At 23.6% G+C, this 15553-nt stretch overlaps 1 protein-coding gene across 3 annotated transcripts in view; it reads left to right on the top strand.

Moving 5' to 3' along the window:
* The window catches only part of LOC126904085 (uncharacterized), a 70948-nt gene that overhangs the window by 44942 nt on the left and 10453 nt on the right, over window positions 1-15553 (top strand). For all 3 annotated transcript variants that reach the window (XM_050682973.1, XM_050682899.1, XM_050682824.1), the window contains one exon: window positions 10427-10504. In XM_050682973.1, coding sequence (XP_050538930.1) covers window positions 10427-10504 — 78 coding nt within the window. The remainder of the gene's footprint in view (window positions 1-10426; window positions 10505-15553) is intronic.

Here is a 15553-nt window from a genome sequence, read left to right on the forward strand (position 1 = left end):
TTTTTTTTTTTTTATGTCTGTTGCCACTTTTTCTCAGCTCTCACTGGACCGATTTCTTTCAAAAATACGTCAAAAGATCACAAATTGTATCTAGTGGGAGACATTACCCTTAAAAATTGAAAAAAATTCCCTCGTTCCCCGAAAATGGGGGAAATATCCAATAAAATTACAAATTTAAAAATCGCTAATTTTCGAAATTTTTTCACTTTTTTTTCTTAAAACTTCCATAACTTTTTGAAAAATCAACAAATCAACATAATTTTTTTTTATACTAAAACCTTAGATATTTACCTTTCATTTGATATCATTTTTTTGAAAATCTATCACTTAACCTGCTCATTGGGGGGGATTTAAAATGGCAACTTTTTTACAAAAATTAATTTTTTCAACTTAATTTTTGAAAATGTTCCGGAAAGACTGCGTCCTTTAAACATATATCAAATTAAAGCTTATTTTATGTACTACAAAATGAAAAAAAAAAATTTGTCCCGACGACCTATCTTCTATGCTCAAATAGCTACCGTATTCAAAAATATGCTATTTTAACAAATTTTTTTTTTTTAAATTAAACACTATCTACAGATTTGCATCGAAGCGTTTTTTATGATAGTGATTTTAATCACTCTCAGATATCATTTATACTAGACCCACCTATGCTACGACCTCACTGTGCTGGGTTTCTTGAAAATACAAATAAATAAGTGAAGAGCAATATTTTGAGTACATAAAAATATTTATAAAGTTTTTTTCTTTTTATGATCTATAATATAGATTCTATATGTAATCGACTGTTTAAAGTGTAATAAAAAAACAAAAAATTCAAAAACATATATATTAGCCTAACAAAATATATTTAATTATGATTTTACATTAATTATAAAATATTTTTCAGATCCTAATTGATGTTATAAATGTATAATTAAAAAAAAAGTGGAGAGAGACAAAAAAAAACAGTACAATGGGGTCACGGCACAATGGGGACGTGGTATAGTTTGGTCCAGTATAGATGATATCTGATAGTGTCTTTTTAACTATCGTAAAATGAGCTTCGATGCAAATCTGTAGATAGTCTTTAATATTAAGAAATTGGTTGATTATTCTAAAAACAAAATTGACTCCTATTTCATTATTCCTAATTAGTAGTTGATTTATAAGTATAATTTATGAATAAATATCTATTAAAGCAATTCAACGAAGTATGAAATTAATATTTAATAATTTATTATTGCAATTTTTTTGGATAATTTATAAAATATGATAAAGTAGTTATTACTTTTATAAAAAACGTGTATAAAAATTGAAGGGCTTGACAAAGAACTCAATATTTTTTTTGCATTTTTATTGTAATAGATCACTTAAATAGAAATCAGAGTACTCATTTCTAAATAATTTTTGGTGTTCAAAAATATTCTACAATTGAAATATTCAGATCATAATTAATTTTAATGATTTAGTTAAATGTTTTGTTAAAAAAATCTACTTAATTGAGTGTATTATAAAGTTTGAATATAATTGTAAATTTTTTTGTTAAATTCAGATGAAAATGATAAACATTTTAGCTTCGATGCGAAGCTGAGAAGGTATTAATTTTACTATGATCAGCTCTCACTGAACCGATTTTGATGAAAAATATGTCAAAAGATCACAATTCGTATCTAGTTGAAGACATTACCCTCAAAAATTGAAAAAAAAATCTCTCGTTCCCCGTAAACGGATGGAAATCCCCCAAAAAATTACAAATTTAAAAATCGTTAATTTCCGAAATTTTTTCAATTTTTTTTACTTAAAATTGCCCTAACTTTTTTAAAAATGACCGAATCAATATAATTTTTTTTTTATAGATACCTTAGATATTTGCCTATTATTTTATATATTTTTTTTTACAAATTTGATCCTTTCCCTGCCCACAGATGGGGATTCAAAATGACAACTTTTTCACAAAAAATTAACTTTTTCAACATAACTATTGAAAATGTTCCGGAAAGACTGACACCTTTATATATATCTTAAATTAAAGCTAATGTAATATACTTTAATTTGAAAAAAAAAAATTTGACCTATGGATTTATCTTCATGGTAAAAATTACTACCGTATTCAAAAATTTTCTATTTTTGTGTTAAAATTCTGGGTTTTGTATTTTATTTTATTTTAAAATACCTGACAAGGGGAGTACAGATTTTCATAAATATTATATAAATTAAAATTAATATATCATAGAAAGTGAAACTTACTTAAATTTGTTTGCTTCTTTTAAGTCGAGAATAATAACTTTGAAATTTAAACTAGCTTAAATAGCCAATTTTTTCAAAGAATGGTAGCGACGTACGGTTGCCCAGATGGTAAAACTTATGTTTTACACGCTTGGGGTACGAAGTTCCAACCCGCGTGTAAATTGTTTGCATTTTTTCTTAATTCTTTTTAAGTTAGTATAAATTTTAACTCGTTTGATTTTTATCACATTTAGATTCAATAACTTCAATAAAGATCAAGGATCCCATCACTTTAGTCGCCCCTTGCAAGAAGAAATTTCTTATTCGTATTAAAATTATTTTACTATATTTTAAGTTTTCGCTTCGATGCAAAGCCGAGAAGATATTTTTTTGTGACTATCATTTATTTTCTCTGCTCTAACTTGACCTACTTTTTTCAACAATACGTCAAATTACTACAATTCGTATCTAGTTGAAGATATTATCCTCAAAAATTGAAAAAAAATTTCAATTTATCAATTAAACAGTTAGTTATTCCATGTTCTCCATAAAGACAATTAAAATCATTAATTTCTAATGTTTTCAAAATATTTATTAACGAATGAAGTTTGATATGATAGGTTTCAACTACAAAATTAAATCATTTTACTTTGTAATTTAATAATTTTTTTACTCTATTTGTGTGTGCTACTACTAGACTATAATATTACAATTTTTTTTTGTAACATGTTGCTATATAAATCATTTCTAAAAAAAATGATTGTTTTTTCTCCTGAATTAACAATTGATTTTTACAAATATAATCAAATTTTATAATACACTCAATTGAGTAAATTTTTTTAACAACCTTGTTTTGATTGGTACATTTAGTTAAAGTAAATCATTAAAATTAATTAAGTTCTCAATATTTCAATTGTAGAATCTTTTCAACAAACAACAAAAGTTCCTAGGAAATTATTACTATTACTTCTNTAAGTTACTAGGAAATTATTACTATTACTTCTATTTAAGTTATCTATTACCATATAAATACAAAAAAAATATTTGTTTCTCTGATAAATTTACTATAAATAGTAATTGCAAAACTTTCTGACTGCATATTGATCTTAACGATACAATTTTTTTAATTGTCATAAAATTTTCTATTTAATGATGTCAATGTCAAACTTACCAATTGAGCTAAAAGTTATGGTAAAATAAATTTTTTTTTTTNAAAGTTTTGGTAAAATAAATTATTTTTTTTTATTATAAACATTTACAACAATCTACTTTAAACGATTAAAAAAATAGGTTAAATATGTCATTTTCCTTATTTTTAACATATTAATGATCAAAATCAGCATTAATTTAAAACAATTTTTTTTGTTCTTAATTATTTTTTTTTTATATGTAAATACTATTTTTTAATAATATTAAGACTTAAAAGTGATAGAAATTGTCTAATTGCACATTTGAAAACATCGCGAAATGTTGATTTAGAATATTATATTTTTGTTTCTGATGAAAGTTTCTTTTTAGTACAGTGTATAAAACTTATAACTTTGTTAATTGTTATAACTTTATCAAAAATGACCAAATCAGTATATTTTTTTTTATTTAGATGCATGTCTTTATCTATCATTTGGTTTTTTTTATAAATCTAACCCTTTACCTGCCCACAAGAGGGATTCAAAATATTAACTTTTTTTTTTTTAGTTAAAGTAAATCATTAAAATTAATTCAGTTCTGGATATTTCAATAGTAGAATCTTTTTAAATATCAAAAATTACTTAGAAATGATTACTATGATTTCTATTTAAGTGTTCTATTACGATAAAAATGCAAAAAATAATGAGTTTTTCTGATAAATTTACAATAAATAATAATTATAAAACTTTCTGACTGCATATTAATCTTAAAAATAACATTGTTTTAATTCTCATAAAATTTTCTATTTAATGATTCATTCTAGTCAACGAAGGAGTAATTTTGCAGAATAGCAGAAAAAATTCCCAACAAACTTTTTTTTTTTTTGTTTTAATTAGGCAATTGGTGGATTATTCCAAAAGCAACATCAACTCTTATTTCTTTAATTATATCATGATTAGTAGTTCTTTGATTTTAAAATATAATATATGAATATATACTAATTATAATTATTAAATTTAGTATGAAATTGATATTTAATATTGTAATTTAAACGGAGAAATTATAAAAATAATAAAGAAGTTATATTTTGCTTTACTTTTACGTGTATAAAAATTTAAAGGGCTTGATACAATAATTTTCAATAAAAACTGTTTGTTTTTAAAAGTTGAATTAAAATATGTATAATGACATACTAATAGTCCTCAAGATTGGAATTGAGCTTTTTTTTTACAGCCTCGCAAAAGTTCAAAAATATGAGCTTTTTTAATTTTCTCAAAAAATATTTAACTTACAAAAAAAAGTTTCGTACAAAAGTTGTTTAAAAGACAATTATAAACAAAAAAATTATCTTATATTTTTTCATTTAAACAAATATTTTTCGAGTTACATTACATTTAATATAAGTACTAAAATTTATATTCCATTTTTTTTCATTTTACGGTTACTTCTTATCATGTTATACTTACATTAGTCACAATGTTATAAATGCATATGTGTGTATGTGTGAGTTTATTTATTTATTGTATCATTAAAGTGTAGTGTATATTAATATACAAGCGATAGAGTAGGTAATTGATTTGACGCTATATTGTTTAAACTCAACTAAACGCTAAATTGTACATTCCCAAACAACAATCATATTATGTCAATTGCCACCGGAATTTCTGGTAATCTTTTTCTTTTTCTTTGCTTTAATCCCAACTACTTGTGTCGGCCAACCTTATCCTAAGCTTCCACTTGACACGATCTCCCACATCTTCTATGCTCACATTAGCTGTCCCCATGTCGCATTCAATAACATCCCTCAATCTCTTTTTTTGGTCTTCCTCTAACTCTTTTTCCTTCAACATTCATTACTATAACTGTTCTTACAGCTTCCGATTCTTTTCTCCTCATAACATGACTAAACAATCTAAGTCTATTTTCTGTCATCTTATCCACGATTGACGCAACACCTATACTTCCTCTTATATGCTCGTTCCTTATCCTATCTTCTCTAGTCACTCCACTCATCCAACTAAGCATTCTCATCTCTGCTACACTTATTCTCTGCTCTACTTTCTTATCAACCGCCCAACACTATGAACCATACATCATGGCTGACCTCATAATTTCATACTGAATTTAAAAACTTTTTAAAAATTTTTATATCAAAGAACTACTAATCAGGATATAATTAAAGAAATAAGAGTTGATGTTGCTTTTGGAATAATCCACCAATTTCTCTAAATGAAACACTATCTACAGATTTGCATCGAAGCGTTTCTTATGATAGTGATTTTAATCACTGTCAGATATCATCTATACTTGTCCCATCTATGCCTCGTCCACACTGTGCCTCGACCCCTCTGTGCTACCTTTTTTTTTTTTTTTTTAGGATTATGATTTATATAGCAACATGTTATTAAAAAATTTGGTATATTATAGACTGTTAGTAACATACATATGAATTTAAAAAATTAATATATTACAAAGTAAAATTATTTAATTTTGTAGTTGAAATCTATTATTATATCAAATCTAATTCAACAATAAATACTTTAAAAACATTAAAAATGAATGATTTTATTTATCTATATACAGAATATGGACTAAGTAACTTTTTAATTGTTAAAGTGGAATTTTTTTCTATTTTTGAGGGTAATATTTTAACTACATAATGATTGTAATCATTTAATGTATCGTTAAAAAAAGTTGGTTAGTGAGAGTTGAGAAAATGAATGAGAGCCATAAAAAAAACTCACATAATAAATAAACTTTAATATGAATAAGACATTTTTTTCAAACGAGGGTTTACTATAGTGATGGGGTACTTGATATTTATTAAAGTTATTGAATCTAAGTGAGATAAAAATCAAATGATTTAAAAATTTTTTTCTAACTCAAAAACTTTTGTTAGGTATTTTAAAATAAAATAAAATATAAAATCGAAAATTTGAACACAAAAATAGCATATGTTAGCCATTTTCACCATGAAGACAAAATGAAGTTCAACATTTTTTTTTTGCATTATAATGTATATTACATTAGCTTTAATTTAAGATATATATATAAAAGTGTCAGTATTTCCGAAACACTTTCAAAAGTTAAGTAGAAAAAGTAAATTTTTTATAGAAAAGTTGTCATTTTTAATCCCTCCTTGTGGGCAGGTAAAATGTCAGATTTATAAAAAAAAATGTACAAAATAATAGGTACGCACCTTATGTATCTTAATAAAAAAAAAATTGTATTGATTAGGTCATTTTAAAAAAAGTTATGGTAGTTTTAAGTAAAAAAAAATTGAAAAAATGTCAACAATCAGAAATTTTTAAGTTTTTTGGAGATTATCCCTATTTACGGGGAACGAGGGAAATTTATTATATGTCAATTAAATTATATAATATTCATGAAAGTCAGTGTATTCTCCTTGTAAAATATTGTTAAATAAAATAAAATACAAAACCTAGAATTTTAACATAAAAATAGCATATTTTTGAATACAGTAGTCATTTTCAACAAGAAGAAAATCTGTATTGCGAATTTTGTTTTTTCATAGTAAAGTATGTAATATAAGCTTCATTTTATAACTAAATAAAAGTGTCAATATTCCGGAATATTTTCAAAAATTTAATTGAAAAAGCTTTACTTGTGTGTGAAAATTGCTTTTATGAATCCCCCCTGTGGTTGGTTTAGAGTCATATTTTCAAAAAAATGATATCAAATGAAAGGAAAACATCTATGATTTCAATAAAAAAAAAAACGGTAGCACAGTGGGGTCGCGGCATAGTGGAGACATTGCATAGTAGGGTCCAGTATAGATTTAATCTGACAGTGATTAAAATCACTATCATAAGAAACGCTTCGATGCAAATCTGTAGATAGTGTTTAATTTAAAAAAATTGATGGATAATTGCAAAAGCAACATCAACTTCTATTAAAATAAAATACAAAACCCATAATTATCATACAAAAATAGTATATTTTTCAATATGGTAGCCATTTGCGTATAGAAGATAGATCGTCGGGACAAATTTTTTTTTTTCATTTTGTAGTACATAAAATAAGCTTTAATTTTATATATGTTTAAAGGACGCAGTATTTCCGGAACATTTTCAAAAATTAAGTTGAAAAAGTTATTTTTTGTAAAAAAGTTACTATTTTAAATCCTCCCAGTGAGCAGAATAAGTGTTAGATTTTCAAAAAAAATTATATCAAATGAAAGGGAAATATCTAAGGTTTCAATACAAAAAAATATTATTTTTATTTGTTCATTTTTGAAAAAGTTATGGCAGTTTTAAGTACAAAAAACATCCCGATAAAATGTAATTTTTATCGCAAACATTACATTTTTTTTTAAATTTTCGACAGCCATTTGCACATAGAAGATAAGATGTCGGGACAAATTTTTTTTTTTCATTTGATAGTATATAACATAACCTTTGATTTGATATATGTTTAAAGGACGCAGTATTTCCGGAACATTTTCAAAAGTTCAGTTGAAAAAGATCTATGTTTTTTACAATATTTTAAGTTTTGAACGCCCCCTATATAAGGGGAAATTGTCCAATTTTAATAAAAAGTATGTCAAATGAAAGATGTACTTATAATGTATTTAGAAAAAAAAAATTTGTGCTGATATATACATTTTTCAAAAAGTTATAGCATTTTTAAGTTGAAAATTTAAAATCGAAAATCGAAAATTTTAACACAAAAATAGTGTTTTTTTAACTACGGCAGCCGTTTAAATGTAGAAAAAAAAGTGTCGGGACAAATTTTTTTTTTTCATTTTGTAGTACATAAAATAAGCTTTAATTTGATATATGTTTAAAGGACGCAGTCTTTCCGGAACATTTTCAAAAATTAAGTTGAAAAAATTAATTTTTGTAAAAAAGTTGCCATTTTAAATCCCCCCCAATGAGCAGGTTAAGTGATAGATTTTCAAAAAAATGATATCAAATGAAAGGTAAATATCTAAGGTTTTAGTATAAAAAAAAATTATGTTGATTTGTTGATTTTTCAAAAAGTTATGGAAGTTTTAAGAAAAAAAAGTGAAAAAATTTCGAAAATTAGCGATTTTTAAATTTGTAATTTTTTTGGATATTTCCCCCATTTGCGGGGAACGAGGGAATTTTTTTCAATTTTTAAGGATAATGTCTCCAATTAGATACAATTTGTGATCTTTTGACGTATTTTTGAAAGAAATCGGTCCAGTGAGAGCTGAGAAAAAGTGGCAACAGACATTTTATGAATGGGTGCATTATAAATTTGTGAAGAACATTAAAATACAGGTGGTCTTCTTTTCCTTTTAAAATAATACCAACATTATTTACATAGGACACTTATTCAGGGACTTCAAATTACATCCATATTTATTATTTAAATAACAAATCAACCCAAGTTTTTAAAATAATATTTTTTTTCTTCGTATATTCAGTTATATTTTTTCAATAACTAAAAAATTGAAGTCATTTAAAGAAAAAGACACTTATTTTGTTTTACTAAAACGTTAACAGTTAGTTAAAATTTTATTGTTATTAGTAGATTTATATCTATTTAACAATGAACAGTTGTAATTGCAATTATAGTGTTTAGATGTTATTATACACTTTCATATTACACCCATTATATTTTAAATATAACTCATACTTTTTTTTATTTTTTAGAAAAATATTTAAGGTTTTCATATCTAAAATATCAACATGGATCTTTTTACTTCTTTATCTAGTTTAATCTAATGAATTAAATAAATAAATTTAATTCTTTTGTTAATGCGTCAGTAAAAATTAAAGGGGAGAGTGACAAATTAATTTTAAAATCACAACGAAGGTCATTTAAAACCTTATAGTATTGATAGTGAGTATAGACATTCATGACAGGTGAATATAGTTTTCATTATGATATTGCGTGTTCTTATGACCTTTAAATAATAAAAAATGAATTAAAATAATACAATTGTTCTTCTTTATAACTTTAAATCATTAACTCTCTCATGTATTTGAGCAAAGGAGGAAAAGGGAATAAGGGTCTAAAATATTAGCTTCCGGGTATATCATGCGTCATGCAATTCGCATAAGCATGATGCCTGATCGGCGCCTTCCTAGCCTTTCAGCAATATTATTATATTATGGAAAGAACATTTTGTGTACATATATTGCTCTCATTATCTGTTTATTTTTTTATTCTTATTTAATAGAAATCTCATTGCAGTTTTCTCACTTTTCATTTTGTAGTGCTTCGATACCAATGTTTAGCATAATTTTAGGTCTTTTATAATAATTTGATATTTTCCTCTAATATTCGTTACTTTAACTATATATCTATAACACAGGTACAAATTTAATAATGTGTACTTATAGAGCAAAAAGTGTAAATTAGGGAAACTCAAAACAAATTTTAGTGTTTTATTGATAATTTAACGTGTGACTAATAAAAATGGCAGTCTTTAGTCACTTTAAGCAAGTACCATTAAATTCAATGAACTTTGTAAAAATTAAATTGACATAATGTAATTTAATATTTTATTGTATTTATTACATAAATTAACTTAGATAATTAAATTCAATATTGAATTATAATAAAATAAATGTGATTCAAGACACCATGTTTTAAACCAATACAATTTATTCTTAATCGCATATACCAGATGTCTTGTATCACTTAAGTTTAAAAATAATATATCGAGCCTACGATGTGAGCTTCAAACTTTAATGGACCGTGAGATTATAAAATATACTTAGTGTAGTTTCTTTACTCCTGGGGTTAGTATATCCTAAATACTTATTGGCTTAACTGAACTTTATGATTGGTTCCCAATTCCAAACTTTCATAATTACTAAAGCAGAAAAAATATTATATCACTTTTTGTATTTTATAGATCTATTATACTTAAATAGAAGCTAAGATACAATTTTATTTCTAACATTTTATGAGAAGTATTAACCACATCTTGTACTGTAACATTTAAAATAAATTTGTGATGAATTTATTAGAATTTTATCTCTTACAAAATTAGATAAATTTGTTTTTGTTGGTAGTGATTTTCATTTATTTGTTACCATTTGTAATTTGTATTGCATAAACTTATATATGTTATAAAATTCTGTTTTAGCTGGATCTAATATCGTGGGAAAATTTACACAAAGTGTAAGGCGTATAGTTCAAGATGTCAAAGATGAAGGCACTGCTAGTGAGTAACGTTGATGCATTTATATTATTTTATATCAAATATTAAAAAAAAATTGTTAATTTCTCGACAAATTTCTAAAGATAAAAATAGCTACACATGCGATATGCATGTGTACATTTACTAAATGTCAGAACTTCCGAATCTTCTTACACTTTATAAAATACTTAAATATATATATATATATATATATATATATTTCCTATAACAAAAAACAAAGTTTACAATACTATAAGTTATAAGGGATTGCTAAAAAGAAATTAAAAAATATACCAATTATTTTAGCTTCGATGCGAAGCTGAGAAGGTATTAATTTTACTATGATGTGTTTTATTTTTTATTATTTTTTTTTTGTGTCTGTGAACGTTCAATCTAAGCTCTCGCTGAACCGATTTTGATGAAAAAAAATCCCTCGTTCCCGTAAACTGGGAAAATCCTCCAAAAAATTACAAATTACAAAAATCGCTAATTTTCGAATATTTTCAATTTTTTTTACTTAAAATTGCCATAACTTTTTTAAAAATGACCGAATCAATATAATTTTTTTTTTATAGATACCTTAGGTATTTAACTATCATTTTATATATTTTACATTTAACCTTTTACAAGCCACAGGAAGGGTATCAAAATGGCAACTTTTTTACAAAAAATTAACTTTTTCAACTTAACTTTTGAAAATGTTGCGGAAAGACTGACACTTTTATATATATCTTAAATTAAAGCTAATGTAATATACTTTAATTTGAAAAAAAAAATTGACCTCTGGATTTGCTTCATGGTGAAAATGACTACCGTATGCAAAAATATGCTATTTTTTAGAAAAAATTCTTGATATTATATTTTATATTATTTAACATTATGATGTTATAACTTTTTAAAAAATCAATTTTATTTTTTAATAATAAATACTTTATATATACCTCTTTTATTCGACATACTTTTTTTATTAATCGGACCATTTTTCTTTATACAGGGGGGGTTTGAACCTATAAAATTGCGTATAGAAAATAGAACTTTAAACTATAAATTTTCAATTGCTCTGATTTTTATCTCATTTAGATTCAATAACTTTAATTAAGATTAAGGATCCCATCACTGTAGTCGCCACTCGCGAGAAGAAATTTTTTAATCATATTAAAATTATTTTACTATATTTTAGGTTTTAGCTTCGATGCAAAGCTGAGAAGGTATTTTTTTGTGACTATCATTTATTTTCTCTGCTCTAACTTGACCTACATTTTTCAACGATACGTCAAATGGTTACAATTAATTGAAGATACTACCCTTAAAAATTGAAAAAAAAATTCTAATTTATCAATTAAACAGTTACTTATCCCATGTTCTCCATACAGACAATTAAAAGCATTCATTTTTAATGTTTTCAAAATATTTATTAACATATTATTGATATAATAAGTTTTAAATACAAAATTAAATCATTTTACTTTGTAATTTAATAATGTTTTTACTCTTTTTGTGTGTGCTACTACTAGACTATAATATTGCAAATTTGTTGGTAACATGGTGCTATATAAATCATTTTTAAAAAAAATGATTGTTAGTTTTTTCTGAATTAACAATGAATTTTTACAATTATAATCAAATGTTATTATATGCTCAATTGAGTAAATCTTTCTAACAACTTTGTTTTGATTGGTACATTTAGTTATAGTAAAAGTAATTAAAATTAATTAAGTTCTGATCATTTCAATTGCAGAATCTTTTTAAACACCAAAAGTTATTAGGAAATTATTACTTTTACTTCTATTTAAGTTATCTATTACGGTAAAAAAGCAAAAAAATATTGAGCTATTCTGATAAATTTACTATAAATAGTATTTATAAAATTTCCTAACTGCATATTAATATTAACGATACAATTTTTTTAATTCACATAAAATTTTCTATTTAATGATGTCAATTTCAAAGTTGCCAATTGAGCAAAAAGTTATGGTAAAATAAATAAATTTTTTTTTCATTATAAACATTCACAAAAATTAACTTTAAACGATTAAAAAATTGGTTAAATATGTCATTTTCCTTATTTTTAACATATTAATAATCAAAATCAGTATTAATTTAAAACAAATTTTTTTGTTGTTAATTATTTTTTTTTTATATAAAAATACTCATTTTTTAATAATAAGTAATAATATTAAAACTTAGAAGTAATAGAAAAAGTTTTATTGCACATTAGAAAACATCGGAAAAGTTGATTTAGAAAAGAATATTTTGGTTCTGATGAAAGTTCCTTGTAGTCTAGTGTGTTTATTCATAAGAAACAAACATTTTTTATTAAAAAGTATTGCATAAATCTCTTTAAATTATTATACGCGTTAAAAGTATATGAACATACAACTTCTTTTTATTTTTATAATATCTCCGTAAAAATTACAATATTATATTATTGAATATCAATTTCATACTAAATTTAATTACTATAATTATTATGTATTCATATATTATAATTATAAATCGGAATAAAATTAAGGGAATAAGAGTTATGATCGCTTTTGAAATAATCTACCAATCTCTTAAAATTAAACACTATCTACAGATTTGCATCGAAGCGTTTCTTATGATAGTGATTTTAATCACTGTCAGATATCATTATACTTGATCCAACTATGCCACGTCACCACTGTGCCGCGAACCCCCTGTGCTGGGTTTTTTTTTGTTATATTATGTATTTTTGTAATAATTAAATGGGTTAAGATAAATTGACAATTCTACACATATTATTATTTAGTTATAAAAAAATATGATCAAAAGTAATTGAAGTATTTATTTTAAATAAATACTAAACTTATAAAAAAATTACTATGCTGTAATAAGTAACTTTTTACAGCATTGTGTCTTAAAGGAAATTCAATTATCATAAAATGCTGCAATTAATAAATACAAAATGGATTTTTAATTTTACTAAAAATATAGAAATTATATATTTTTATAATGTAAAATAATCATGAGTTAAAATTTAAAAATAATTATAAAATTTAATTAAATGAAAATGGTTTGGCCGACCCCAAGTAGTTAGGATTAAGGTGAGGAAAAAGAAAAAGAATTAAATGAAAATGGAAAAATTTTCGGATTACAATAATTTTAAAATAATTCTTTATCATATATTATTTAATTATTTTTATTCTTCTCTTTAGTATAAATAAATATTACATTCATGGTGAGTTGTTTAATAAAACATCTTGTTTACTTTAATTGTTTATCAAAAAATTAAGATGTGATAAATCTTACAATTTTTTTTTTGTCGTTGAGAAGGATTTTTTATTTACTAAAACTCATAGTCATTTGAAAGATTTTTTTAACTCTAACAACCAAAATAGAAAAGGCTTTTTTTTAACTTTTATTATATTTTCTGTAGTTATTGACAGTTTATAAATTTTGTCACAAAGCCTCTTAAATCAACAATAAAAATTATTTGCATTTGATATAATTTTATGTGCTATTTATTTTTTATGGTACCAAGAAGCAGAATTATTAACACAAATATTATTTTAGACATCTATAAATATAAAAATGTGTTTTATAAAAACAGAGTTATAAAGTGTTATAAAATATTTTTATTTATAACTACAATTAAAAATGTAATATTAACATGCAATTATTAATGTATGGTCTATTAAGTGTATAAAACACTTAAATTAAATAGAAATTAAATTTTGTTTTTGTTTTATTCATACTCTTGAAAAAGTATACAGAGCAAAAATCATTTTGGAATCAACACTGATAAAATATCTAAAATAAATAAAAATAATAATTGAAAATAATTTAAGAATTATTTTCAGTTGTAATGTAATATTATAATAATAAATTAATAATATAGTTTAATATAAATATGGTGAATTTATTAATAACAATAGAAAATGTTAGTTTTAAATAAAACCATAAAAATGCTAACTTCACTGATTAAAATACAATTAACACTATAGTATTGTTTAATTATCCCTAATTTAAAACTATTTTTACTTTTTAAATATGCATTATCTTCAAGTATCATTTTTTCTTCATTTTGAAATTTATAATGAAGAAATTTAACTCTAAAGTTTTTTTAATGATTTTATCATTGGTACGATTTCTTTAAGTTGAGTTGAATTTATGTAACATTGCTGATTTTTTAAAAGTTTATAACCTTTTCTAATTTATTTTCCAAGTAATGACATATGTTTTTTCGCAGTCAGCAAAATGTTAAAGTTTAATAAATCTATCATGTTATCTGTACTAAAATCATAAGAACACTAATGAAGACGTTTTTTTTACCGATCTATTGTATTTTAAATAAAAAAATTTAGCTTAACCTATACAGAATTATTTAGGTTGGATTAAGTAAAAATGATTGCAATATTGTATTTAATCGTATGATATAAAAATGTATTTAAGTCGGTATAACTTCTTTTTAGTTCATAAGTAGTAAAAATGTAGGTAAGAATTATTTAATTTAGTTCCATCTATAAATTTAATAACGTTCTAAAATTAAAAACAATCATTTTCAAAAACTATTTTAGTTGTACATATACCTAAGATTAGAATTGTTTGTTATATTTTAGAACGAGCGTTATAAAAAAAATCTACTAGTCTATCTAAGAACACTAGTAAACATTTCACTAGTGCTGTATATTGATACTACTTAAATGATAATAGATATTTAACTGTCCTGATTTTAACCACTGAAACAATTTTTTAGTCAGTTAAATTTCGACCTAATAATTACTTTTATGATTATGAAATTCTTCACTATTAATTTTCTTTTTAATATAAAGAGACGTTCATATTACTTAAATTTTAATGAAATAAATGATAAAAATATTTATTTGAACATCGACGCAAGTCCAAAATATTAAATAAGTAGATAACAGTAACAATTGGTGTGTTTTGTGGAAACTAGTATAGTTAAACAAAAGAATTCGATGAAATACACCGAAAAAATACAACAAAAATTATAATGAATTATGTTATTTAATTTGAGGGAACGCGTTCGAAACCTCTGAACTTGCATCATTTATATAAAACAGGAATTTTTCTAATTTTCTAACAAAGAGT

The sequence above is a fragment of the Daktulosphaira vitifoliae genome, unplaced genomic scaffold, assembly GCF_025091365.1.
Source record: "Daktulosphaira vitifoliae isolate Bord-2020 unplaced genomic scaffold, ASM2509136v1 Scaffold_1, whole genome shotgun sequence".
Taxonomy (NCBI): Eukaryota; Metazoa; Arthropoda; class Insecta; order Hemiptera; family Phylloxeridae; genus Daktulosphaira; species Daktulosphaira vitifoliae.